Genomic DNA, 25,510 nt, shown 5'->3' on the forward strand with positions numbered 1-25,510 from the left:
CCTACCAGGAAAAACCTTTTTATAATACTTTTTCTTTTTATAATCTTTTTACTTCCCCGGTCGAGTCAGCCCGTGTTCGAGCTGCAGTAATTTGACCACAGCTATTCTCTACCACGAAAAAATGCCATATTTATTTTAACATTTCATGGAAATTTTCAAATTTGTCTAACGGTGTAATAAACGGTAAGTGGCAACTAACTATTTCTGATAAAATCTCTTACTTTAAGGACATACTAAGTCGGTCATTGAGATGAGTATAATGTAAGTGTTGGTTAGGTTTTTCGCAATGATTTATTTTATAATTATAAGAAAATGATTCACTTGTTTTGTTAACTGATTATAGGAAACGGTCGCTGATAAAGCGGTTTAATTATCCTATTAAGTTAATAAATCCCTCAAGTGTATGATGTATTTCAATTATATTATTATATTAATACTAGTTTACATGACTTTTTGTGTGAACTTTGGAAATAGACTCAGAGTTAGATGAGTTTTTACAGTGCCTTGTAATCTCTTTGAAGTTTCATGTCACGTGTATGACGTCACACAATAAGAAAGTCGAATGTGATGAGAAGTATCCTATATCCGTCTCCTAGTTCTTAGCTACCTCTTTACCAATATTCAGCCAAATCGGTACAGCCGTTATTGAGTTATAAGTAGTATAACTAACACGACGTTCCTTTATACATATAGATTTTATAACATCGCTTAAATAATATGTACACCCTTAATTCAAGACCTTAGAATGCCTAATAATGTAGGATCTTGGATCTTGATTGGAGAATAAAGTATTTTACTATTCTGACCTTTACCACAGTTGCATTCGTTAATAATTACGAAAAAAACAATTATCGTTTTGCATACAGTGAGCATTAATTAGTTTTCTCCTCATGGGTGTCATTTTTCCAAGCTACTACGAATTCCTTATAGCAGGTAAAATTTTCTCGAAAGATTTAAAATCACTAGTAGATATTACATATTAGATGAGGGAGGCGAGTGGAACGATATACTCACTACTCAGCTCATTCATCCGATGATTTGACAACCGAATGTCCGCCGAGTCGAGGTTTTTCAGTTATCTGACCATTCATTTCAATTTTAGGACCGAAAAACGACACCCATGTCCAAAACTAACAGTCCGGTACCTAAACCCTTGAAGTTTGAAGCGACCTTGACTCAAGTTGTACCACAAGCTTTTTTTTCGAAAGAAGCGAGGATAAACTGCGAAGGTGCATTTCCTACTTATTATTGTAAATAATCAGTAAAGCGACAGAACGCTGAAAACACCACACCGAGTTCAATTGGTCGACCGTTGGTGTTCGCTGTAAATTAAAAGTGCTTTTTGGCAAAATGCTGCTGAACTTTTTGCTAAATGCCTCCGCCTGGATATGTAACCGGTGTCCCCTAAGGACAAAGAAAGAAAGAAGATATTCTCTCAAGGCTCATAAGTTTGCTGGACAATGCGAGGAAACTTCGAAGTTCGTAATCTTTGCGGTAGATCAGTTCGGGATCGCCACTTAGAGATATGGCTAAAAATAACCAACGTAATAGTTCTCTTACCATATAGCTGGCTATTTGTTGATAGGTAATAAGTGAAGTCGATTGTTGCGAAGGGCCTCTCCAGCCGCGGGCTGACGTTATCGGTTCGCGAATAAAACATCTTATAAATTTACATAATATTTATAATTGGAATAAAGTACAATTTCTATAATTCGAAATCAACATATTTTCAATATTTATTTAGAATTAGCTCTCTGTTACACCAAATTACCACTATATATATTTGGCAATATAAAAAATAATGAATACATTAGATTCGACATTTTAACTAACTAATGTAAATAATATTTACTAACATTTTTAAACGGAATATTTTTATTTGAGGTGAAAAGTACATTGTTGACCATTAATGAATTCTTTTTTTTTTAATTGGCTGTATGTATAAAACTGTAGCACAGATAATACAATTAATTTAAATTTAATATCAGATGAAGATGTAACTTTTTCTTATCTAATGGATTACATTCCTAACACATCGAATAAAATAAAATACTTTAAAAATAAAGACTACTATAAATAGATTCTATTCATACAAAAAGTAAGAAAATTAAAGTTACCCCCCCCCACTCCTTCCAATATTACGGGTAGTGTTTTCGCTTGCAAAATATTATTATCCATGTTTAAAAAAAAATTGTGCATATTCAGTGACAAAAAGGATAACGTGACAATATAAAAAATAATGTACAATAAGTATTTTGTGTGGATTCCAGTTCGTATACATATTGCTGGCGGGGTAGTGTTCAAGTTATGAAATAAAATAAAGTCGATGAACGAACTTCAATCCGTACAAGACACTTATATTGAAATGTGAAGTGAAGTACATAGAAGCTTAGCATATGCATCATGTAAGGGTTTTTCTGACATGGCGTACATGATAATATAAAACTAAATAATAAAATCTACATCCTAAAAAATGTTTTATTATGACTACATCGGAACAAAAATCAATGGACATTTATTTAATCTGTGATACATCAAGCTGGCGGAACTAGAGTCCATAGTCTAATGACAAGTGACTAAATAGTCCCTCATATAAAACCTCTACCTTACTCATAACACCGAGGAGGTTTATAAGATTATGAAAAAAAAAAAATTATATGACAAAAACAAGGTTATTAATCAGATGAAATATAAAATAATTTTTAATGAGTTACTTCTCTATTACACAGCCAGGCTTTAGAAGTACTGTACAGGAGGAAAGACACGGTATTAATTTATCACTTACCGACACATGTATTAAGATTCCTTGGTGCTATCTAGATTACACTTACATACCATACTCCACTATTTGTTTAGTGCGCCCCCCTCGTTGGTTATTCATATTTTCGACATCATCTTATTTACATATACATATAATTTCAAAACAAATGCAATAATTCCAAAATAATACATCGTTGGAGTAAACTTAATTATTATAAAAAAAAAAATATTTACTTAGAACAGTGAATGGATAAAAATGTTACAATAACATATACATTTATCACCGAGTACATACGGACATACATACATATGTTTAAAAATAGCCAGTTGTATATCTCTTAGGTATTTATTATGATATAATACAAGTAAATCATTAATTATTGTTTGGTGATAATTTTTTAGAGATAATGTAAGGTAGTGTGGTCAATGAGTGTTATATATTGCAATTGTGGGTGTATTTTTAATACAATAAATTCAAAGGGTATTTTGTTTGGCGTACGCTATTTCTTCACCATTAGAGTCACTCATTTGATGGCGCGGGCCTCAGGAAGGAAAGCGTCCCAGTACCGAATAGCCTGTAAAGTTAAAATATATATCTTATAAATGTGACTCACTTATACCGACGAAAAATGTGGAAAAAAATAACTTTGATCTTATCAAATATACGGTGGCATAATGGAACTGGCTAGCATCGCTCTTAGTTACCTGTAGATGAAGCCTGAGATGTGACTATTAAATGTCTAAAAATATTGAGATAAAAAATAGGATAGAGAGGAACCCAAAAGGACTTTGGGACTCTGGATTAGTAAATAGAGTCTGACTAAGTCGCACACATATAACTCAGAAACGAATACACGCACATACACTCACGCACACACTATAATATTGTTAATATACACATGTACGCACACATATACATATAACTTCAAAAGTAACACACGCACACATGCACATGCATGCCGTACTCACGCACACAGACACACTATACTATAGTCACCTGTGCCTGGTGTTTCATATGCTCATCAAGATACCGCAGCAGCGTGTCTCTGAGCTGGTCGAGGCGGATCTCTTCAAAGCGTTCCAGTTCCTTCTTGATGACCCTCGACATTGTATCAAACTCCTGCTGGCCGCGTTCCACTTTCGACTCCCACTGGTAATTGGAAACAAAGATGAAAATTCGTTATTAGAAGATATTTACTACCAATTGAGGTAGAATAAACGGTATCAAAAAAATTGTGTACTTCGTTCGGTAAATGTCACAGAGTAATCTATATATTTAAAAATGTTAAGTTAAGGCATACGAAACGCAGTTAAAAAATTTATGAACAACATAGTGAAAGCAACGATTGTAACGGGGCCTTTCAAAGGTGAAAATCCGCATTCCTCGAATTCCCTGATCCCGACCGGTACACAAAGCTCAAGGTCAATCTTTAGAAACGTGTTGTACAGACAATTGTGTGTTGTGTGTCCCTGTGTCTGAAAACCAGATAGCCTCTATATGTACACAAACAAGGGGAAAGCAAAAAATATTGTGTACCCACAAGCATTGAAAAAATAAACTTCAATAAAACGCATGCTGTCCTTTGTTCTCATTTCTCGCCCATGCAACGTGGCAGGGCACTGCTACTATAAAAAATATCTTAAGCGATAAATAAGTTTTGTGTGCACTTGTGAGATTAAAAGCCTAAAAATCTAAACATACTTAGAGAATTTAAAACGTAAACAGACTAGTATTGAAGCAATATAAAGTGTGTGTAGCACAGACATCGCTGATACCATTTGATCGCTGCGAACCTTGTAAGTAGTGGTTTAAATTTTTTAATCTGCTATTATGAAATCGAAATTTCAGTACACCAACACCAATCATTCAACGACTGGCAACACTGAAGTGAAACATGTTTAAATCACCTCAATAATTTCATTAGCGGCCTGTTCGATTTTCTCCGGACGGTTGGCCAGTTCCGCTTTCGCTTTGTTTTCCCTCCGCTTCGTTAGCTGCATTTGTGAGTGTTGCCAGTGTTGGAATACCTGTGGGTGTGATTCAAGAGATTTTATAAGTATGTAGTGAGATAAGTCAAAGTCGTTTAACTAAAAGGTGCCACAGAATTCATACATTGTAGTAAATATATATTTTTTGTTACCTTAACTCTTTCATGGAACACGTCTTTGATAGCACCAATTAATCCGAGATAATCTTTGATGTGTTCGGTTAGAACATAGAAGTCTGTGTTGGCTTGTTCATTCCTTAAATGTTCTATCTGAAAATAGAAATTACATACATGTACATAGAAATAATTAAAGACATAATACAAGCTAATGTATGGCTTATGAATATGCAAAACCGGAAAATATATGATTTTGGTGTTAAAAAAATGTTGTATACAGGTAAAATACTAAAAGGACTGCTTCTGTCTATGAATTTTTAACTCTTCAATTTCAAAGTTAAATTTAATAATAAAAAAAATATATGTATATATATCTTGCACTTCCTACATAATATTTCTGTTTCATACTTTCTCATGTAGATCGGATAGGTGTGAGAGAGCTCGCGATAGAGGTGCGTGTGGGTCCGCGGCGGCCGCGGCGGCGATAGCCCGAGCCGCCTCATGAGCTCGCCCCGCCAGTTCACGTCTCTCAGTAGCGAGCGCCTCGCAGGCCCCACACAGACGCCGTAGACCGCTTTCCAGAGACTCTATACGAGCCACGCGCTCTTCGAACCACTGTAATAATACATTATTATATAGGATATAGCAAAGTAATACATACTCATTTATTAAAATAAAAATATATTCTTTATATTTCTATAGTATACAGAGCAACATGAATTAAACTGAACCATTTATATCAAACAGTTGTTGAATAAAAGAGATATTTAGCAGCAATATATTAAAATGAAACAAAAGAATTTACACACCCTGTATATACATGAAACTCAACTGTAACTTAAAGCTGAAACAGATTGCAACATTTCTTAACACTCACAGGATCGGACTCATCCATCCTGTATGTGATCTTGTTGACTGTTTCTCCAACTTTATTGAAGAGTCGCAGCATACCAGCTCCACTAAGCGCCGAGGTACTCGTGGCCTTTGGTAGTTCAGTGTCTGTATAATGAAAATTTAATTTTAAAAATCATATATTAATTTAATTTTTATATCACTTTTTTCTTGTTTTTAAGTCTCTTTATAACATTCGTGTGGATTATACTTTGAGAAATTAATTTATAAGATTAATTGTTTTATTAAAATTTTAATGGACAAAATTGTCAACATTTATTTATTTATTGTGGCAACACAGAACAACTTTGTTCTAAATCGGTATAATAATAGTGAATTGATATAAACATGTATATATATGTTTCAATTGCTAAATATAACAAAAATTTTCAGTGCAAGTTTTAACAACTATATTTTTTAGCAAATACTTTTTATTTAATCATTCAAATATTACCAGACTCCAAAAACTCTCTGAAATCGGGATCAATACACAGTACAGGATGTTGGGCTACTCTGTTCAGGAACCTCTCCAGGGCAGCTCGTCTTCGTTCCACAAACTGTGATTGAACCGACGGTGAGCCATTAGCACTCTCTGTAGACGGAGTCGATGACATCTTCAACTTTGTTGTTCCTTTAAATTTATAAATATTATAATTATTTACATGCAACTTTTATTTTTTATTTATTTTGCTATATTCTTGGGAAGTTTTTCACAACTATGGGACTAGATGATTTTTACAGTAAGTTTATACTAGTACAATTTAAATCAGAACTAACTTTTGAAACAAAATATTAGTAAACAATCCTGAGATACTTGAAAGTAACAGTTTCATATAGATTAGATTTCGTATATTTATTAGTAAAATTTCTACGATGCTAAAATTTCAAAGTGATTTATAGTTTTTATTTGCCTACATTATAATGTAAATATTAAGTTTTCTCTACAAAGTTGTATAGGAAATGATCTGTCTTCATAGAACGAGATCTGAGACTTACGAAAGTATCATTTAAATAAAACTAATATTTTCGGATTTACTTCGCGTTTTTTCTCATTTTAAACTACATAGTTCCGACGTTTCGATTACTTTGCAACTCTCGCGATCACGGGCAGACGAGATGAAAGAAAAAAGTAATGTCTTCATAGAATTAAAAAATTGCTTACAATTTTATTTCATATTATTCAAATAACTTGAATCAATATTAAAATAGTTAATATAGAATGAAAAATGTATTTATTCAAGCAGAGTAACAGAGTAACTTGTTACTTCTGGAAAATTATGTTGCTTTTGCTTTAGATATTGAGCTCGGCCTCAACTCTCAAGTCGACTGACTGACTGACTGAGTCGATGACTCATCATTAAATAAGTATCTTTTATTAACAAACACATAGAATAGAGGCATTATAACTGTAATGTTAAAAACATTATTATATGAATTCCATTAATTCCTCACCCATGATACTTTTTTCTGGTGCTGGAGGTATAATTCTACCGGAGCGCAAGTATTTCTCGGTCAATTTCTCATGAAGTCCTAGAAAATCGGAGAATCGCCTTAGAACCGCAAAATCTAATTTGCTAAAGATTGGCATGTTTGTTTTGGTGATGACACGGTAGGCTACATATGAGCTCATCCCTTCACCAATCTTTTGAGGCTCGGTTATTGTTATTATAATATTGTTAGCACGTTCTGTTGCTATCTGTAAACAATTATTATTTTAAAATATGGTAAAATTACTATACTACCGATTTCAAAACATAAGTAAAACAAAAGTAATGGATTTTGATATCATTTCATATCAAGGAATGTCATAGATATTCTTAATTCAAAAAGATTAGAGATTTGTATTGTATTATCAAAATGAAGAAGTATGGTTTTAAATAATAATATGGATTGTCTAAAAACAGCAATCTGTGAGATTAAAGCTCAAATAGTTACATTACGATATATATTATTTCACCTGAAAGATATTTGTATTATAAAAAGAAGTAGAGCAATGAAATGAATACTCATACCCATAGAATACAGAAACAATAATTAATTTGTAAATAATTCATATTAGAACAGTCTTATATATTTATCTAATATTGCTTGAAACAAAACCTTTTTGGTGACTAATCCACTAGCATGACAAATAGATTATTTAAAATATATAATGAAAAAAATTGATACAGTAAATAGATGTTATTACTTCCTCCATAATAGAACTGCCAATAGTAGCGGGTGATGAAACCGAAATGTCATCTATTGTTGACTTTTCTAATCCATCTTGGGTACCATTAATTTCAGGATCTAGACTGACCTCCTACAATAAAAATATTAAAGATAAAAAGATAATTAATGACAACAAAACTTCTTACAAATATTTAAATTGCTTATTATTTAATTCATATAGTTCATCTAATAACTTATTATAACTTGTTAAACAATACCAGTATTTAATTAGTATGTTGAACTGCATTGATAATAATAAAAATGCATCTTCAAGGTGATCTAGACAAACAAGTTTGACCACAAATAGATAAACAAAGTACGTGTTGCTTGTAATAATCGAATTATCGGATAAGAATTTCGATTTCATGTAATTATAGATACCAAATATAGCGATAGATACACAATTTGCAATATACAAAGGAACAGAAAGGGGCGTAATTCAGGGACGTTGACGCCCCTGATGTATGCCGGACGGATGCGAACGTAATTAAAACATATTCCTTTAAGATACCTGTACCGCCGAGGCGAATAGATCTTCCTCTTCCCGGTTCTCGTTACTTATTTCCACATTATTGAACGGTGCATCGGTCTCCGCCGACATGGTTTACTGATTTGAGGAGATTCCGCAACAACGGTAAAACTTATTAACACGACTTTAAATCAATTGCAAAAACAGAGATAACTTTACTGAACCAAGTGATGACTGATGACATGAATGACATTACATTTCAGTGACAGATTCATATTGCACAGATTTATTATTATTTCTATTGAATCTATTTAGTATTTAAAATAGAGACTCAACTTTTTATTTTAAAATCGATATGAATGGTTTTCATATTGTAGATCAAATGTAATTCGTCTTATATTATTTAAAAATTGTTGGAATATATTATATAGGAATACACTTCCAACGTGTAAATAGTTAGTACAAAGATCATGAGACTTCTTTAGATGGAGAAACGGATCGAGAGAATCGCCATCTATAATAAGTCATACATTTACTTTTCATTACGTTTTGTATTTTCTACAACTGAATATAGATGCCACTATCTAAGTTGAAGATTAGATATTGCATAGGTATTGAAAATAACAAATAACACAATGAAAGTAATGGTGCATGTATTTTTTTTATTAAATATAAAAAAAATTACAAATGATCTAATATAAAACTACCTAATGTAATTATTTTATTTTTAATTAACAACTTTGTATACATGTTTCCGTATTTTAATTAATTCTCCTACAGTAAATGTCTTACTCAGTAGCTCACCATTTTTGAATTCTTTATTAATTACTGTTAATTTTGGAAAAAAAAATCTCGAGCATTGCTTTATTTATTGTAATATTTTTTTACGACTGTTGATAAGTCATAAAATATGGATTTCGTAATTAAATGCGTCCCTTGATATTATTCACTGGCCACCTTGTTACTTAGACGCTGAATTGATAGAAGAACTTATAATTTAGTACATGACTACATGGACTCTGATTTCATGATTGGTGAAATTGGACTTTAAAAATGCCGGAATGATCTAACAATCAGATTAAAGTAATTTCCCGTATTAATTTCATTCATTCATTCATAGGTATAGATAATAGGTGAAATTTTGGAAAATACAAGAAAATCTGTTCAGTAATTTATGAGGTTTTACGATGCTGACTTTTAAAATATATTTGTATTTCATTTCTTGAGTTGACAATCCAGCAGTGGAAATCTTTACTAGATACTAGATAGAAAACTTTAAAAGAGGGAGAGATTTACATTTATAATTAACTCTATAGAGTTACATGTATACATGCCACCATAATTTCATGTCAATGTTTAGTTAAGAAATTAAAAACAATAATAAGGTAAAGAATTTTGTTCATCTGAGTGTTGATTTTGATTTATTCAACTAAAAAATTGAATATGCAAAAAATAGTCTTTCATCCTTCCAAGTACTAAATTTATCAATTTAATAAATAATACATATAATTAAGTTATTACTGCAAGTCTCTGTATTAATACCACTTCTAAATTTAAAAATTATTTATAATTTACTTCACAAATATTTTAATTGGTTATATGTTTAATCTTTCTATTAAATAAATATAGCATATTAAATGGTATATATTAATGTTTATGGTAAAAGAAACAAAAAAAAAAATGAAGAGGATGAATATTGTTTTAAATTTACAATATTTTTTATATCCTGTTTTGTATAATTTACAATTGTTTTTTGAATAAGTGAATGATTAAACATACTAACGAGTGGTCTCATGATAATAATTATTTTTAATCATTATCTAAAGAATACTGATATAACAATCAGTGTAAAATAATTAAAAGTCATTTATTGGTTTTTTTATGGAACTAAAATTCTGAAAGCATACCATTTATGATGGGTTCGCCTGTATTAATGTTACTATTGAAAATCGAATGTCGTTTTTATGACAGTTTATAATTCATAGTCTATGGTTTAGTGCATTCGTGTTTTGACTGAGTTTTTAAAATCAAAACAGCTGTCAAAACAATAAGAAGTTTTTCAATATTTCAGGTGAACTTTGAAAATTGTATACTTTTTATGGATGAATATTGAATATGGGTTACAGGTATTATATTATGGAAATATAATTCTTACTGGAAAAATTGATTTCAGATAAAAACATGAGTAACACCGAGAAGAAAAGTAAGATTCCTTCTGCACCAACTTTTGCAACAAGCGGTAACCTGTTATCCAACGTAGCACCACCTACTCAATTGCCAAATTTTGTTACTGCAACGACAGTCGCGCCTCCTATCCCAGCTCCCCAAATAGTAAGGCTACTTGTAATTTTATTCCATATTTGCAGCTGTTTGCGTCATTGTATGGAAGCCGTTCAATTGGTGTGTATTTGTTTTCAGTGGTTTTCAAAAGACTCTTTGGCTTAGAAAATAATAATTAAAATGATTTAATAAAAAAAAAAATTTTAAGATATTTTTCACCTATTTAATTGCTAATGATTTTTTATTTGTATTAAAGGCATCTCATATTCAACCTATACCTTTGGATCAACTACCACCACAGATAGTTAAAAATGAGGAGCCCCAGCCAGTACAGCATCAGACTCAGCAGCAGCAACATAACCAATCACCTGATTCTCCAGAGAAGTTTAGGTAAATTAATTTTTTTGTATTTGAGGAAAAAACAAAAATGATTTTTTTACAGGTGATAACTGACAATTTAAAGTAAATTGACTGGAAATCATAATTCTTTAAATTATTTTCAGTGATCACTGTCAACATATGCTATATTTTTTTTATTATTCCCCTTTTTAAACAAAATAAAATTAACTCGAATTATTAATTCCTCACAATAAACATACATATCTATAATGGGAAGTAAATTTAAAACTAATTAATAAATCAGAACACCTAATAAAATTGTAAAACATAGTAAAATTCTCAGTTTGTCATAGACATCAATAAACTTTTGCAATTTCTCCTTTTCAAATTCAATTGTTTATTGCTTAATTCTTTGGAGTTTCTGTAAATAGATCTACACTTAAGATTTATATTTTTAAAAACCAAAATTCCTGTAATCAGTTTAAATATTAATGACAATTTATTTCACAGCCCTGCAATTCCATTATCAAAAGGTGAGCCAACTCTTCCCATACGCTCACCTGAGGATTCATTGACAACCCTATCGCCAGAGTCCATGACCGAATCAATATCAGAAATGGAGAAAATTGGTACACATTGTTTTAGTACTAAATATTTTCATTCTTTGCTTTTATAAGAACTAGTTTGACATACATGTGTGTTACAGTACTCGTTATAAACTGATAAGATTTTCTACAATATGATACAGCCATTTTAGGAAGCTAGTTTGAGCGGTTTGAATATTTTTTTTTTATTTATGTCGAGTGTAATTTTATAAGTGTAAATCTGTTGCAAATTGCAATCATAAATTGATTTTAAAAGCTTCATATACATGTTAAATTGCTGACTTATTTTTTAAATATAACATTTTTATTGAGATGCGATACTTATGCTGTGTATTCTAATCTTTATATTATTATATTACAGGTGATATCATGCCCGGTAGTGGATTACTAACTTGGATGAAAGGGGCCGTATCCGGTGGAGGCTTGTTGCAGAAGGTTGCAGAGAAGGCAAAGAGCTCAGTCGACTCAATGATTACTACATTGGACCCACAGATGAAAGAATATTTAAGTATGTTGATAGAACATAATGGTTGATTATATGCAACTATAAGATTAACTAAAGATGCTTTGACTATCAAACAAGCAGAAAGAGCTTTGAAATGTTTGTTTATTTGCAGGAAGTGGAGGTGACTTGGTTATAGTGGTGGCGTCTGACAAAGAGGTGAAAATATCACCAATAAGAGAGGGATTTCAGACGGTTTTTGGCAAGGCGACTGTAATGTTAGTAGTATGAATACTAAAAAGGCGTCCATATATACATATATAAATATATATATATTTAATAATGTACAACAGACAAAGTAATTCACCTTGAGTAGATTGTAAATGAATCAATAATTTTTGGATTCCTAGCAAAAAAAGATTTGATAAAATACTTAGACAACAAATAAAACCCAGAGAGTAAAAAATTTAAATTATTATGAAACAAAATCTTAAACCTAATGACTTTTATCAATGTTTTATGTGTGCAGTGGCTATGCAGCCCAGAGTGACGTCACAGCGGCGCAGCCAGTCGGCTACGCGGCCGCATATGCAGCCGCCAAGCAACGCATAGCATATATACGATCCCACAGTGAACTCACTAACAACGTGCCAGTTGTAGCAGTCGAAGGATTCATACAGGAGCCCATCGCTGATAGGTTTAGTAATTATTATAATACAAATTTTTTTTGGTTATAATATGTATCATATCTAAATATATACTATAAAATAAATTTACACATTACATAAAAAAGCATTTAATCCTGAGTTATTGTTGTCTTCATAGTCCCTTATGAATATAGTTCTTAAGTCATTCACCGTTGCCTATATTTCCATATAATTCCAGATGGTACGAGCTATCTCTGCTAGTGTTATCTCAACCATCTCTAGGTGTGGAGCATCAGGTGTTGTCTCAGAGCACCCCAGTACCGTCCGCTGTGGTGACAGCAGCCCGCGCCGCCACGCAGGGCTACCAACATGAGCAGACCGGCTTCAGTGTAACCGTTGGATCTATTATGGCTGCTAACTTGAAGGTATTTGTTTAAATTGTTGGCAGTCTCAGCTTAATAATCGTATATCCTTTTATACTAATTGACCAACATGAAAGTGGTTTTCTGCTATAAGTGACTTCAATTACTTAAATTAATTTCCAAATAATGAAATTAGATAATTTATAAATATCAAATATTTTAACGTGTTTAAGAGAATTTCATTGCTTAAGGTTTTATAGGTATAGTATAATTTATATATATATATATATACTATAAGAATTTTATATCTTAGGAAAATATATGTAAAGCATTGTAGTGAATTATTGTCCAAAATGTCTCTATTTATAACTGTAATTCAATAAAAGCTTTACTTTTGACAATCCAGGTACCTCATACTCAATGGCAGGAGGCCGCTACTGGTGTGTCTCGGAGGGAGATTCTGTTATTGGCTGCTAAATCACTAGCTGGTTCATACAAGAAGTTACTAGCGGTATCGGCGGCGGAGACTTAGTATACATATATACATATACTGTATAGGAGATCATAATGTGAGTTAAAATAAGTTTAATAACTTGAAGAGATCAATATTGCTCATATATGAACTCCATTGACTGTTTAATTTCAATAAAAAGGCATATAACACTCCTTTTTTTATATAAATAAATTGTGATGAAGAAGTTCAGAGAAAGCAGTTATTTGAAACGATTTCTGTTCAGTCTTAATATTACATAGACAAATTTAATTGCAATAATTGATAAAGTTACTGTATGTATGTCGTTTTGTAACACAATTATGTAAATCATTTATTAAGAATATACATATATACATACACACACATATATATATATATATGTGTGTATTTGTTGTGACTAGTGTTCAACTAAAATGGATAAGTGAGTAAAAATTGTTGCTACGGTTCACAAGCGTTGGAGTGATGCCAACAAGTGACACTTGTGATCACTTGTGACCATAGAGGACCTGGTTGTTATGGTTTTTGAGGGTAGATTAAGTTTCATATTGACATATTATATTAAAATAAAGAAAAAACGTTGAAAATTAAACAAACTGATTTAGATGTGACAAATTAAATATTTATGTGAATATTAAATATTTTAAAGAATTAAGTAAATTAAAATTATATAATGACTTTAAGTTTTTTTTGGTTATGTAAATTGTTGCATTTAGTTAAGAAGTTCAATAACTAAATGTAACAATTTGTACCAACAGTGCTATAAATGGAACATTGGAAAATATTTGATTCGACGTAATGTAGTTATTATAAACGGATACTCGTATGAAGCCGTTAAAATTTAAAACTTTCGATAGTAATTTTGTTTGCAAAATTTTTGATCACCCTCTTGATAAGTGAATGTGTTACTCGTATAACTAATGATCACATCGCATGCGATATCTTGATCTGTCTGCGGTTTCGGGATATATTATATTTGCAGATAAATATTAATTAAATTTCGGCTATCAATTTATTTTGCATTTTATTGTATACATAAGACATTTTAAGTTAATAATAGCGTTAATGTATTTTTCATTTGTTTCAGAAAGGCTCAAACGAAAGAAGATTCTGCGTATATAATTTTAAGATATACATTGTATTGTAATATATATAAAAATATAAGACATGTTAAAGGTTCAATGAAGTTTTATTTAATTCAACTTGTAAGATTAAAAGCTATGTGCTTTTAAAATACAACTTTTTTTCCTTCGAAGTTTCTTTGAAGAGAAAAATAAGATATATGTTTAATTGTTTTTATAAATAAAGTGTTTGTGGGGTGACGTCATGCCTGAAAAATATTATTTCATAGTATTTCAACTGACATATAAAAGGTGTTCTCAATCGGTTAACAAATTTTAATTATGAACCGATTTGGATATATATTGATCTGATAGTTTTATTTTGGAATCAGAGCAATAGACTTTTAAGGATAGATTAAGATGGAATTTATGAAGAGCTTCAGAACGCAGTTATAATGTTTCCACACTACTATTATTCTTACGATGGTCAGTATTTTATATACATGGTGTTCTAATAAGGGACGGGCTTCTTTAGTGTTGTGCATCATATTTGTTATGTATAAGACAAATAAAACGATGTTGATAAAAAGATGGTTTACCGTTCTTAGAGAAACAGTACACGTTCATCAGGAAGAGGAATTAGGGAAGCTCTTATTTAATTATCTCATTTTTGGCATCCAGGAGGTCTTTTAAGATTTGAAGGATTTATTTATCTATATTGAATATAAGGATTTTTTTCTGTGTCCATTGATTGATATTGAATAACTGTGAAAATAATATTTTAATTCACTTTTAGTGTCACGAGGCCGCCCCAGTGGTCTTTGATGAAGGGTTATTGATTAGCTTGGAACTGATAAGTTGTTTGGACACTATGTACTGTCGTTATTGGAAAATACTATAGGTAATTATATTTTAAAGCCAATAATACTAGTTTTTACTCACAGCCTCGCCTGGCCAGTTGGAAATCAGTTATTGCTCTGAAAATAATACAATATCTTTCTCTTTTTTCCTTCTATTCAATACCAAATGTTATTCAACCCACCTTTACGAGACACTCTTAACCTCATACGTTCGACTGTCCATATGTTAAGGTCGATTTTTTTAGGAACGTACCTATAAAGTTAACATTATTATAACACAGTACTCTACTAATTTAATGAGATCTAAGACTTTCGCGAGTTTTATTCATTTAAATGAAACTAATATATTTTCGGATATACTACGCGGATTTTATTATTTTAAAACTACATAATCCCGACGTTTCGGTTACTTTTCAGCAACCGTGATCACGGGCATACGACTCTACTAGTTTTCTCCTTCATCCGCTGTAAACCTATAAATCTAGTGCAATGCAAGACAGTGCAATTTAAATATAACGTCGTTTGGGCCCTGTTCGTGTAAAATACTTTCTGTAAGAAATAATATCAGTATTATTTTATCAACTATTTTGATGAAATATATATATTTTGGGTTCTTTCTTTGAATCATGTTTTATCATGTTTAATTGACATTGAAGGGTAACAACAAAATTACAATAAGCAAAAATGCTACTGATAATACGACCCACAAGGACCACTAGTGATAAAATAAATTTATGAACACATTGTTAATCACTATTTCGGACATTCTAAAGCCGTTTTTATCAGCTAGTATTTTATTCTGTGTAATTTTATTAGTATTTTTGATATGACGTAAGAATCACTATGCCCAGTTCAAGTATGCTTCACTACCATCATAAAATCTTCGCATATCATGATATTACCGTATGTTTCAAATTAAAATCTCACGAATAGTGAAACTAAGAAAAAAAAATTAAATAATTTTTGTATAGAATTTTAAGATCTACAACTTTCGTTTGAGGTTATTTTTTTTATATAAGTCTAACCACTTTCCATAAAAGTCAAAAAAGAAACTCAAATTTTGACCTTTGATCCCGAATAACTTGTGGCACAGATAAGGGTTATGTGGATTATTTAAAACTTTATTTGTAATAGAAAGCCTCAACTCTCCACCAATATTTGTCTCTCCAAGAATTTATGTTTCTTGCCTACTATTTTGTACCGGACTGTCAAAGGATAGAAAGGTTTTCCTACTTCCAATTTCTCTGATGCTTTCTTCAATTGTCCTTTGTTTTTGTTCATAGTTTTTTACTCTCCATGTTCTCATCTATTATATTAGAGTATAAAATTTATAAGATTAATGTTAATTTATTTTATGTATTGTGATGGAGTTTTTTCATGATAATCATTCATATATCAATTAATATTTTTATTGCTTTTTATCTTATTTGTATAAATAGGCAAGTATTTGGTGGAACGTTTGTCTTTTAGAAAGAATCGGTGAGTAGATAGCTCTTCACTTTTCTTTAATATTTTTTTATTGTTTCATAGATATTTAATGAGAATATTTTTAGATTAAAACGAAAAGCGACAATGAAATTTTTCGCAATTTTCGCTACTGTCCTGGCTATGGCTATGGCCATCCCAAACTCCTCAGTGTGGACTCTCCAGGACCTGTCGGAGGCTCTTCAGAATCCTAACACCAATCCGGCATTCATACCTTACCTCGAACAGGCTTTAAATAAATTGATGGAGAGCCTCATGGCTGGACACAACGTGGTAAATATTATTAATATATAAATCTCCATGGTACTACACTCTATACGATTTTGCGATAATAGAATTATTATAAATTTCCTTATTTCTTGCATAAATAAGATACTATTTATTCGTTTTAATACATCGAATAAAATTTGTTGTTTCCACTTACTAAGTTTCCTCAAACTAAAAATCAGTTTCAATATGCTCAGAAGAAACCGCGTTTTTGTTTAATTAGTAGACATTTAAATACGAATGATTCCTAATTTGTATTTCTTTTTTCAGAATGCCATCATAGTACATTTGCCCGAAAACATCGACTTGGTCCCATCTCCTGTGAATCCTGAAATCGTGGACCCTGCTCCTCAACCCCCAATCTCCAGCCCCCTCGTCCAAATCATTGTCAACGTAAACGACAGGAAAGAGGTAAACTTAAAAATAATTGTACTTCACTCATATTTTGACGTGTATGTATGTTCTTACATTCACTATAGTTACTTGACTCATCATCATCATCATCAGCCTATAGGAGCCCAGTGCTGAGCAAAGGCCTCGTCTCGCATGGAGATTGTTAGAGCATTAATCACCACGCTTGCTCAAGACGAGTTGGCGATTTCAATCTTATAATTTTAAATTATAAGACCAGGTTTCCTCACGATGTTTTCCTTCACCGTCTGTCAGTGGTGTCTAAATACTCTTAGAAAGTACATATGACTCGGAAAAGCTCACATTGGTACTTGCCAGGTTTCGAACCCGCGCCCTCATGTATGAAAGGCAGGCCTTTAACCTCCAGGCCACCACGACATTAGTTACTTGACTACTCCTTGTAAATTAACTGAACCTGAACCTTTGTTTTCTAGATTTGCTTCAGATTCCAATTAGAACTTATGAGACTTTTTCAAAGTTTTCAACGACCTAAGTGCAAGTAATATATATATAATTAATAAAATTACAATTGTTCAGGTCGCACCAAGCCCCGTTAACCCGGACATCAACCCCGGTCCGGTTATAATTGATGAGCCAGAAGAAATCATCCCAGGCCCGGCCATTATTGACGAGCCAGAAGAAATAATCATTCCAGCCCCTGTTATAGTAAACAAACCAGAGTTCATCAACTAAAATTTTCTGTCGTTGACGGCGCCTTGGAAATTACGTTTCATTGCCATATTTAAAGAATTGTATATGTTTACGTTTATCTAATAAATTTGTTAAAATATATGACATTATTCATTCTTTCGATTTTGTTATACATTAACCGTGGCAATATTTACAGAATACACCAAGATTTTAAAACTGTCCAAATAATAATCTCGTATTAATTGAACGTTGTTGGTCTCAACTCGATTTTTTTTTCTTAATATTCTCTTAACCTTACATAAAGTTATTTATTACAATATAACGAACTTTAGTAAACATATGACAGTTACATATTTGTTAAATTTAATAAAAAAAGTTGATATTCGAATCACGATATTAGAAATAAAAGAAAAAAATCTAGGAATACTTAAAAAATATAAATTTAACGTGTGTGGGGCATCAATATGTAAAGTTTGAAGGTGGTAGGTAAATTACATTAATTTCGTGTAAATTTTTATTACTAACGTGTTAAAGGCTATATTTATTTTACGAAGTATTTAATTGGTTTGATTAGAAATAATTATTATATATTAACTTTACATTTAAAAGCTTCGCTATTATTCAACCTGTCATTTTTGTATGTTAAAAAAAATATATATTGTGCAGACAATAGACGAGTAAATAGAGTTTTTTTAGTCCATATACAATTATAGGGATATAAAAAAAAACTAGTGTGCATTTATAAAGTATTAAAGGTAAAATTAAATTTAAGTTCTGTATGGACTTTAAATAATAATAAAAATAATACAATATCTTAAATCTAGATACATCAGATTCTAGAGAGATCTATTTATACGTAATGTCAATATATGGATATTTTGATTAAATTTGGTATTTAGTGTTTATACAATAGAGTCGATAATTAAAGTAGCCGACTGTATGTTATTTATTTATGTACTAACTGTTTGGATTAACCGTTTCTATATGGTGTAATATGAAGTACACCATCATTAGACCTGAATCATTTACTGGTACAAGATTATACGGTAGAGTTTGTGAAGGTTACGTAAGAGTAGACGGCAGACTAAGTATATACAGAGGTACCAAATAATAAGTACCAGTTTGAATGAAATATATGACATACATATACATTTGAAAGTTGATTTATGAATTATTAGAACGAGTTTCGTATTCTTAATTATAAAGTGGAGGTAAAATGCTGGGATAGTAGCTGTTAGGCTGATATAAAATAAGGAATCTAGAGATGCAAAGTAAACAATCTTTTAGATACTTTATCAACGCTACCTAAAGATTTATTGGTTTGAAATTTGTTTATGTAATGTCTAGTTATAGAAATAGTTACGAGCGATATCTGTTAATGTCATTATACATCATAATATTAAAATATATAAGACACATCATGACTTATTACATGTCAGTATAATTACAAAATTTATCTGGTTTCAATAGCCTCAAATAATTATTATTTTTATGTAAAGGTGGAAAAAGAGCAGACCTTACTTTATGGCCAGTAGTCATCTTCGCCCATGGACAATTGCAACATAGGAGATGTTACGGATGCGTTACCAGCCTATAGGGAGAGGACAGGAAAGGGTGATAATAGGCAACAGCCTACTGGCTCTCTCACCTATCGGAAGAAAATCAGCCATTCAAGCCTACTTCAGGCCGATCTTCTGTGAGAAAGTGGTACTTCCCCGTTCGAGCCAGCCCATGTTCGGGCTGTATCAACTTAACCACAGCTAGACTCTACCACTTTAAACAGAGAAGATAAATAATAACAGTAACAACTAGAAATAACAATTAAATTTTCAAAAACATTTTACTTCATGAAGTTTTACGAACATTCTTGTAGATCCGTAAAACGATTCTGTCATTTTGTAATAACAGTTCTGTTGAAATAATCTTACGAACTCAGACACCTAACATATTTAGTTTTAAATAAAGGATAAACCCGCAATGCAGTCAGCGAGGGGTAAGCTTCATATTTTTACCAATAACAGAAAGCGTCTTTCCCACCTGCGGGATTTGTTTAGGAAATTGCTAAAAATATACCAATAATATAGTTCATGTCAAATTAAAGTGAGGTGAACTTTGAACACTATTGGGTATAGTTTATGAAAAGTGTAACTCAAACATTAAGTCTCGTTAAATGGTATGATATAAAACACACATGTAAATATTAAGAATTATTTGGGTTGTGTTCATAAATATTGTGTTTATATAGCCGTTATACGAAAAGGTTGTGTGTGGAATTAAAAAAAAAACTTATCATTTTCAGCGGCAGATGTAAATTTAATTTGTTTGAATAAATAGACTTTATCATATTCTAACATCTCTTGCATCTTTTTATTAACATATTCGTTGATTGTAATGATACGTCCATACACAGAATTTACGCGCTAATAATAGGAAGGAAGAAAGATTGAACTTTCAAACCAAAGACATGTATAAGCATTTGAATGTTATATATTCCCATATATAATCAATGCTTAAAACAACAAATGAAAATACCTACAACTCCTGCAGTATTCTTATACCCTTTATCAACGTTCATTAATTTGACGTGTTTTTAATACTCTAACCAAAAAAAAAATTATGCATTTTGATGTTTTAAAACTTCGCAGCGACAAATGCTTTTGGGATGACGTCACGCTGCTCGAATTTAATGCAAAATAATGCGAGGAGCTTGAGCGTTGAACACGTATTTTAACGAAAGTTGCACAACTGAGGCTTTGAATTATAACTGAGGCACATTTGTAGTTACATTAATGTTACAGTAGCAGGTTTAACTGAATATAATCTTATGTTTATACTATACTAATTCGTTTAATAGATATATATGTAGACAGTATTTAAGGTAGATTGTTATAATTAATTATTTTATTTTTTAATATACTAAATATTTTTACCTAGTTACAGTTTAACCTATACATTAACTCTCAGTTTGTTTTTTATTAAATAATTTCACTACTAAAACATATTTTCTAAGAACGCGATATATTCAAGAAACATTTTAAAATTTCCAGCATAAAAATCCGAGCTGAATAGATAACTGTTACACAGATACAAAGAAAGTTATACATTCAAGATATTATATAACAGAAATATTATTATACGTGTAGAAATTTTACATTGTAAAATACTGTTCATAATTATTTGTTGTTGCAAGGGAATAATGCTTTTTTTTAATACCGAATACATTGCGACTAAACAGTCGAAAGCTGTGTTTTGTGCGGTCTATTGAATTGCTAATTTTGAAATAACATTTTAATAATGCATTGTTGATTCACATGGGACAATGTAAGACTGCGGGAAGTGGCTAATTTCATATATTGAATAATATTATACGTATATCAAACAAAACAATAGACACACACACACGGAAATCTTTATTATAATGTTTCCAAAAAGCCAAATAAACAGTTATTTTTACTTAATAATTCAAACTGTTGTTTTGTGTTAATCAAGGCATGGTTATCTTGTGAAAAATCTAAATTGTTTAACACTGGAATCATTGTTCCGGATGAGTCGAAACGAATCGATGGATATTAGATTTTCTTTTTATTTCTATGCGTCATTTCTATTTCAATTTTAATGAATTTGTATGATAATTACTCAATATTGATAAGCCATTGCGACATTACGTTATGTTTAAAAAAAAAGTTGTGCAATTCATTTTGTGACTTCGTGTAAATAGTTGTTGTATGACATAAATATCGTTGTTGCAAATTCTCGTCATCATCATCATCATCATCATCAGCCTATCGGAAGCCCACTGCTGAGCATAAGCCTCTTCTCGCATGGAGAAGGTTTGAGCATTAATCGCCACGCTTGCTCAAGACGGGTTGGCGATTTCAAACTTATAAGTCCAGGTTTCCTCACGATGTTTTCTTTCACCGTCCCGTTAATGGCGTCTAAATACTGTTAGAAAGTACGTATGACTATGAAAAATCACATTGGTACTTGCCAGGTTTCGATCCCGCGCCCTCACGCATGAGAGGCGGTCCTTTAACCTCCAGGCCACCACGACTTCTTAAAATTCTCGTAGTTATTGCGAAAGAAACAATCTTATAGAAAATATTATGTTCTTATTATTTTATTCGAGTCACTCAATCAGTTTGTACGTCACAAAATTCTGTTACCTCACCTTTAAGAAGTTAAAGTTGACTTTAAGAGTTGTTTGGTTTCAGCGACTAGCCGAGACGCATCAAACAATATTAGGTATACATATTTTAAAAGATATTGAAAATAGACAAATCTCATTCAATAAATTTGTCGTATTTATATTATTTTATCGAGTTCTTACATCTAGATTCTGCCTAAAAATATTAATCAGTTTTAAATTAAAAAGAAAACACGCGACGTGTGTATTTTCGTATGGCTAGTGACAACTACGTGAATGTTTTTACTATTTTTCTTATTAAATGTAGATTAACAGTTCTATAACGTTTATTGTTACCTTAAGGTAATAATTGATATTCTGGTAATAATAACAGATAATCAATTTTTTATATTACTGGTCGTATATTATTAAAAAGGAAGTTTCCTTAAGAACAAAATACAAGAAGTAACAAACACAATGTTAGATGTAAGAATCGGGTAATAGGTTTAAATATATATATATTTTAAACACATAATACAGACATAAAAATAAATTCCTAACAGATAACATTCTATATTCGTGAGATGATAATGTAGTTGCATGAAAAACATTTGTATGTCCTTTTGACACACCGATAAAGCTAAATATTTATCTAGAAAATGCATATTTTTGATGAGTCAAAATATATAAGGAGGAAAATTTTCACAAAAATTGTAACATGATGCTATTGTATAGATTTATTTATTTGTAAATTAGCAAATAAAACATGGTTATAAGAATTAAAATAGTTTTTATATTATAGTAACAAATTAATGTTTAAATGAAAATGTATTTCGATTTCTTGGCAGTAATCTGACGTTATGAAAGTGTCTGGTTTTAATTAAGTTTTTGTCTTCTAGCACTCAAGAGAATATTAAGGTTCTTGTGTATTGTTCCAAACTAACTGAATTCGTAGTTATATATATTACCCTTTTTTATTTTTCTGAAGGTAAACCTGTCTTTAGATAACCATGAGCCCTATTCTCCTTTAAAATTGGTATGTTTTTTAATTCAAGTTTCCTCTCGATTTAAACTGGGTATTAAATTCAATATCCGTTCTCACGAGCGAGAGGCTGTCGGCTGTTCATTGAATTCGGTGTTTGTCTAATCAAGAACAAACTGTGGATAAAAAGACTATGCAGTTTTGTCGCTGCAGTTTTAACTGTCTGAAACAAAAATTTACTAACGCTAACTGGGGTGATTACAATGAATATCTAATTTGAAGTTAGTTAGTTTTTTTTGTGCTGTAAACTGTATGGTTGATCTTGTTATATAAATTTCTCAAATTGAGCAGTTGTATAGTAAATATCGAAATCGCTAGCATATCCACTCTAACCATATATACGCCTAACTATAATAATGTGGCCGGTTAGAAAGTCGATCATTCAGTTTGCTACCAATTCTATGTTTAGCCTAGTGATGACAGACGTATTGTAATCGGTAAGACTAGCTTGTTGTCATTAGCGGCCATTAACGACTTTTTTCAGTATAACATAAATCATATTCTTCTGACTGATAGTTTGTGTGATAAATAAAAAAAGAAATAATTTTTATTATAAACGTTCTATATGGTAAAAAATGAGTTTCAATATTTTTTATACTTATTCAATGGTGTTAAATAGCAAAATGTGTTATGGTTGAAAAATTTTGCAACACTCGATATGAGATCGTGTGATGCCGAATTCAGGGCACCGTTTTATCTCGGTTTTCGCGAATGTGTTTCATCAAACGTGTGAAACGCTGTGATAAGGTTAATTTTATCAATATTTCTGTCAAGCCGAGCCCTTCGTTATCGCCGAACTCGCTGATTGTTGTGATTTATAAAAGACTGATATTTGAGTCACCATCAGTTACCTCAGAGCCGTTTATTGCTACTAACTAAAAATTATATACAAGTAAGTGTTTAACTTTTTTTGTTTGTAGTTATTTGTTCCTAATTATTCCGTAATAGGTAAAACGTATCATAACTTTAATTTGTCTTGTTTATTTTAAGTTACGGTAATGAAATGGTTTGCTATCAAAATTTATTGATTGGCAATAGAGATAAGAATATTTTATATTGTTCTATAAAATACGTCATTTATTATACATTCTCTTATGACAGCCGTAATTAATGTTGTTATTTTTTTGCATTTAACCACGTATAAGTTACACATACGATCTGGTTTACATTTAGTTTGTAATGTGTATTGATCTTTTATTTAACTTTTTCTTTATAAAAACGATAAAATCAAATCATTTCAATCTTATACATTTAATTTTTAAATTTAGAATGATCAATGAAAAATTGTTTTAATGGCGTAAACCCTTAATTGTACATAAACTTTTTTAGTTCTTAGCCGATTAGAAGATAGAAATACATTCATTACTGAATTATAAGAACTTTCTCTGATAAACATAAAGACATTTTTATCATATCTTTTTGTATTTAAATTCAAGCTGGTCAAGTTAAGAAAATATTTTATTTGGTTGTAAAACTAAAAGTCTTTATGGTATAGCTTTCATTCCTTACTTTGTTGTTTTGTATTTCTATAGATAAGAAACAATGTCAGTACCAACGGTAACCATTGACGAACTCAGCAAGGGAATCGAGGATTACGCGTCGAACAGAAGCGTGAAAAATGTTCTCGAAGGAATATTAAACGATTATATGGACTTGCAATATGCAAAAGAAACTCCCTACACTACGGGAAAACAAGTAATACCCTCAGGTTCATCTGTTGAGGACGTTGAAAATGGAATTCAGAGCGTCGATGGAAAATTTAAGGAGATTTTCGAGAAGATATCCAGCACTCACAAAAGTGGAGATTTCAGCCCACAGTCTGTTAACGATGGATCTTGGGAGGCCAATCTGAAACCCGTCTTCGTGTTCGTCACGCCTAATCCTTAGTTTAACTTTTTAATTATTATGTTCATAATACGTATTAATTTGAAATAAATTTAAATTTTATATAATTAATTTGTTGTTTTCTGTTCCATTCTATGGTAATTTAAGTTATGTTTAAATATTTA

The 25,510-nt window shown here is 31.1% G+C and overlaps 4 protein-coding genes across 5 annotated transcripts; 3 read left to right on the forward strand and 1 right to left on the reverse strand.

Moving 5' to 3' along the window:
• Positions 1–1,661: 1,661 nt before the first annotated feature.
• LOC116771741 (sorting nexin-2-like) lies at positions 1,662–8,687 on the reverse strand. The gene is made up of 10 exons (XM_061528308.1): positions 8,479–8,687; positions 7,945–8,058; positions 7,209–7,452; positions 6,211–6,387; positions 5,743–5,864; positions 5,274–5,480; positions 4,902–5,018; positions 4,669–4,788; positions 3,758–3,910; positions 1,662–3,335 (listed from the first exon to the last, which is right to left on the reverse strand). Exons 1-10 carry the CDS (start codon positions 8,566–8,568, stop codon positions 3,285–3,287), a joined length of 1,395 nt encoding a protein of 464 aa, XP_061384292.1. The 5' UTR covers positions 8,569–8,687; the 3' UTR covers positions 1,662–3,284.
• A 1,695-nt stretch (positions 8,688–10,382) lies between these two features.
• Positions 10,383–14,783, forward strand: LOC116772099 (protein PRRC1-like). 2 transcript variants are annotated; one of them, XM_032664141.2, is made up of 10 exons: positions 10,383–10,507; positions 10,610–10,767; positions 10,973–11,106; positions 11,566–11,684; positions 12,022–12,168; positions 12,278–12,380; positions 12,632–12,799; positions 12,988–13,174; positions 13,518–13,680; positions 14,689–14,783. In XM_032664141.2, exons 2-9 carry the CDS (start codon positions 10,618–10,620, stop codon positions 13,641–13,643), a joined length of 1,134 nt encoding a protein of 377 aa, XP_032520032.1. In that variant the 5' UTR covers positions 10,383–10,507; positions 10,610–10,617; the 3' UTR covers positions 13,644–13,680; positions 14,689–14,783. The 2 variants fall into 2 exon arrangements, with proteins under 2 accessions (XP_032520032.1, XP_032520033.1); XM_032664142.2 differs by having other exon boundaries at positions 14,693–14,783.
• A 2,266-nt stretch (positions 14,784–17,049) lies between these two features.
• LOC116771876 (uncharacterized) lies at positions 17,050–18,485 on the forward strand. Its single transcript, XM_032663868.2, has 3 exons — positions 17,050–17,280; positions 17,545–17,685; positions 18,223–18,485. Exons 1-3 carry the CDS (start codon positions 17,095–17,097, stop codon positions 18,376–18,378), a joined length of 483 nt encoding a protein of 160 aa, XP_032519759.2. The 5' UTR covers positions 17,050–17,094; the 3' UTR covers positions 18,379–18,485.
• A 5,773-nt stretch (positions 18,486–24,258) lies between these two features.
• On the forward strand, positions 24,259–25,457 carry LOC116771898 (uncharacterized). The gene is made up of 2 exons (XM_032663892.2): positions 24,259–24,393; positions 25,034–25,457. The coding sequence occupies exon 2, from the start codon at positions 25,044–25,046 to the stop codon at positions 25,386–25,388; it is 345 nt and encodes a 114-aa protein (XP_032519783.2). The 5' UTR covers positions 24,259–24,393; positions 25,034–25,043; the 3' UTR covers positions 25,389–25,457.
• The last annotated feature ends 53 nt before the right edge of the window (positions 25,458–25,510 follow it).

Source organism: Danaus plexippus (assembly GCF_018135715.1).
Source record: "Danaus plexippus chromosome 16 unlocalized genomic scaffold, MEX_DaPlex mxdp_31, whole genome shotgun sequence".
NCBI lineage: Eukaryota > Metazoa > Arthropoda > Insecta > Lepidoptera > Nymphalidae > Danaus > Danaus plexippus.

Coding starts and splice junctions, on each gene's coding strand:
- LOC116771741 (XM_061528308.1), bottom strand. CDS start 8,568: ATGTCGGCGGAGACCGATGCACCGTTCAATAATGTGGAAATAAGTAAC. Junction 8,059..8,478: donor TATTCGCCTCGGCGGTACAG/GTATCTTAAAGG, acceptor TTTTTATTGTAG/GAGGTCAGTCTAGATCCTGA. Junction 7,453..7,944: donor GCAGTTCTATTATGGAGGAA/GTAATAACATCT, acceptor AATTGTTTACAG/ATAGCAACAGAACGTGCTAA.
- LOC116772099 (XM_032664141.2), top strand. CDS start 10,618: ATGAGTAACACCGAGAAGAAAAGTAAGATTCCTTCTGCACCAACTTTT. Junction 11,107..11,565: donor GATTCTCCAGAGAAGTTTAG/GTAAATTAATTT, acceptor TTTATTTCACAG/CCCTGCAATTCCATTATCAA. Junction 12,800..12,987: donor CAGGAGCCCATCGCTGATAG/GTTTAGTAATTA, acceptor ATATAATTCCAG/ATGGTACGAGCTATCTCTGC.
- LOC116771876 (XM_032663868.2), top strand. CDS start 17,095: ATGAAATTTTTCGCAATTTTCGCTACTGTCCTGGCTATGGCTATGGCC. Junction 17,281..17,544: donor TCATGGCTGGACACAACGTG/GTAAATATTATT, acceptor TTCTTTTTTCAG/AATGCCATCATAGTACATTT. Junction 17,686..18,222: donor ACGTAAACGACAGGAAAGAG/GTAAACTTAAAA, acceptor ACAATTGTTCAG/GTCGCACCAAGCCCCGTTAA.
- LOC116771898 (XM_032663892.2), top strand. CDS start 25,044: ATGTCAGTACCAACGGTAACCATTGACGAACTCAGCAAGGGAATCGAG.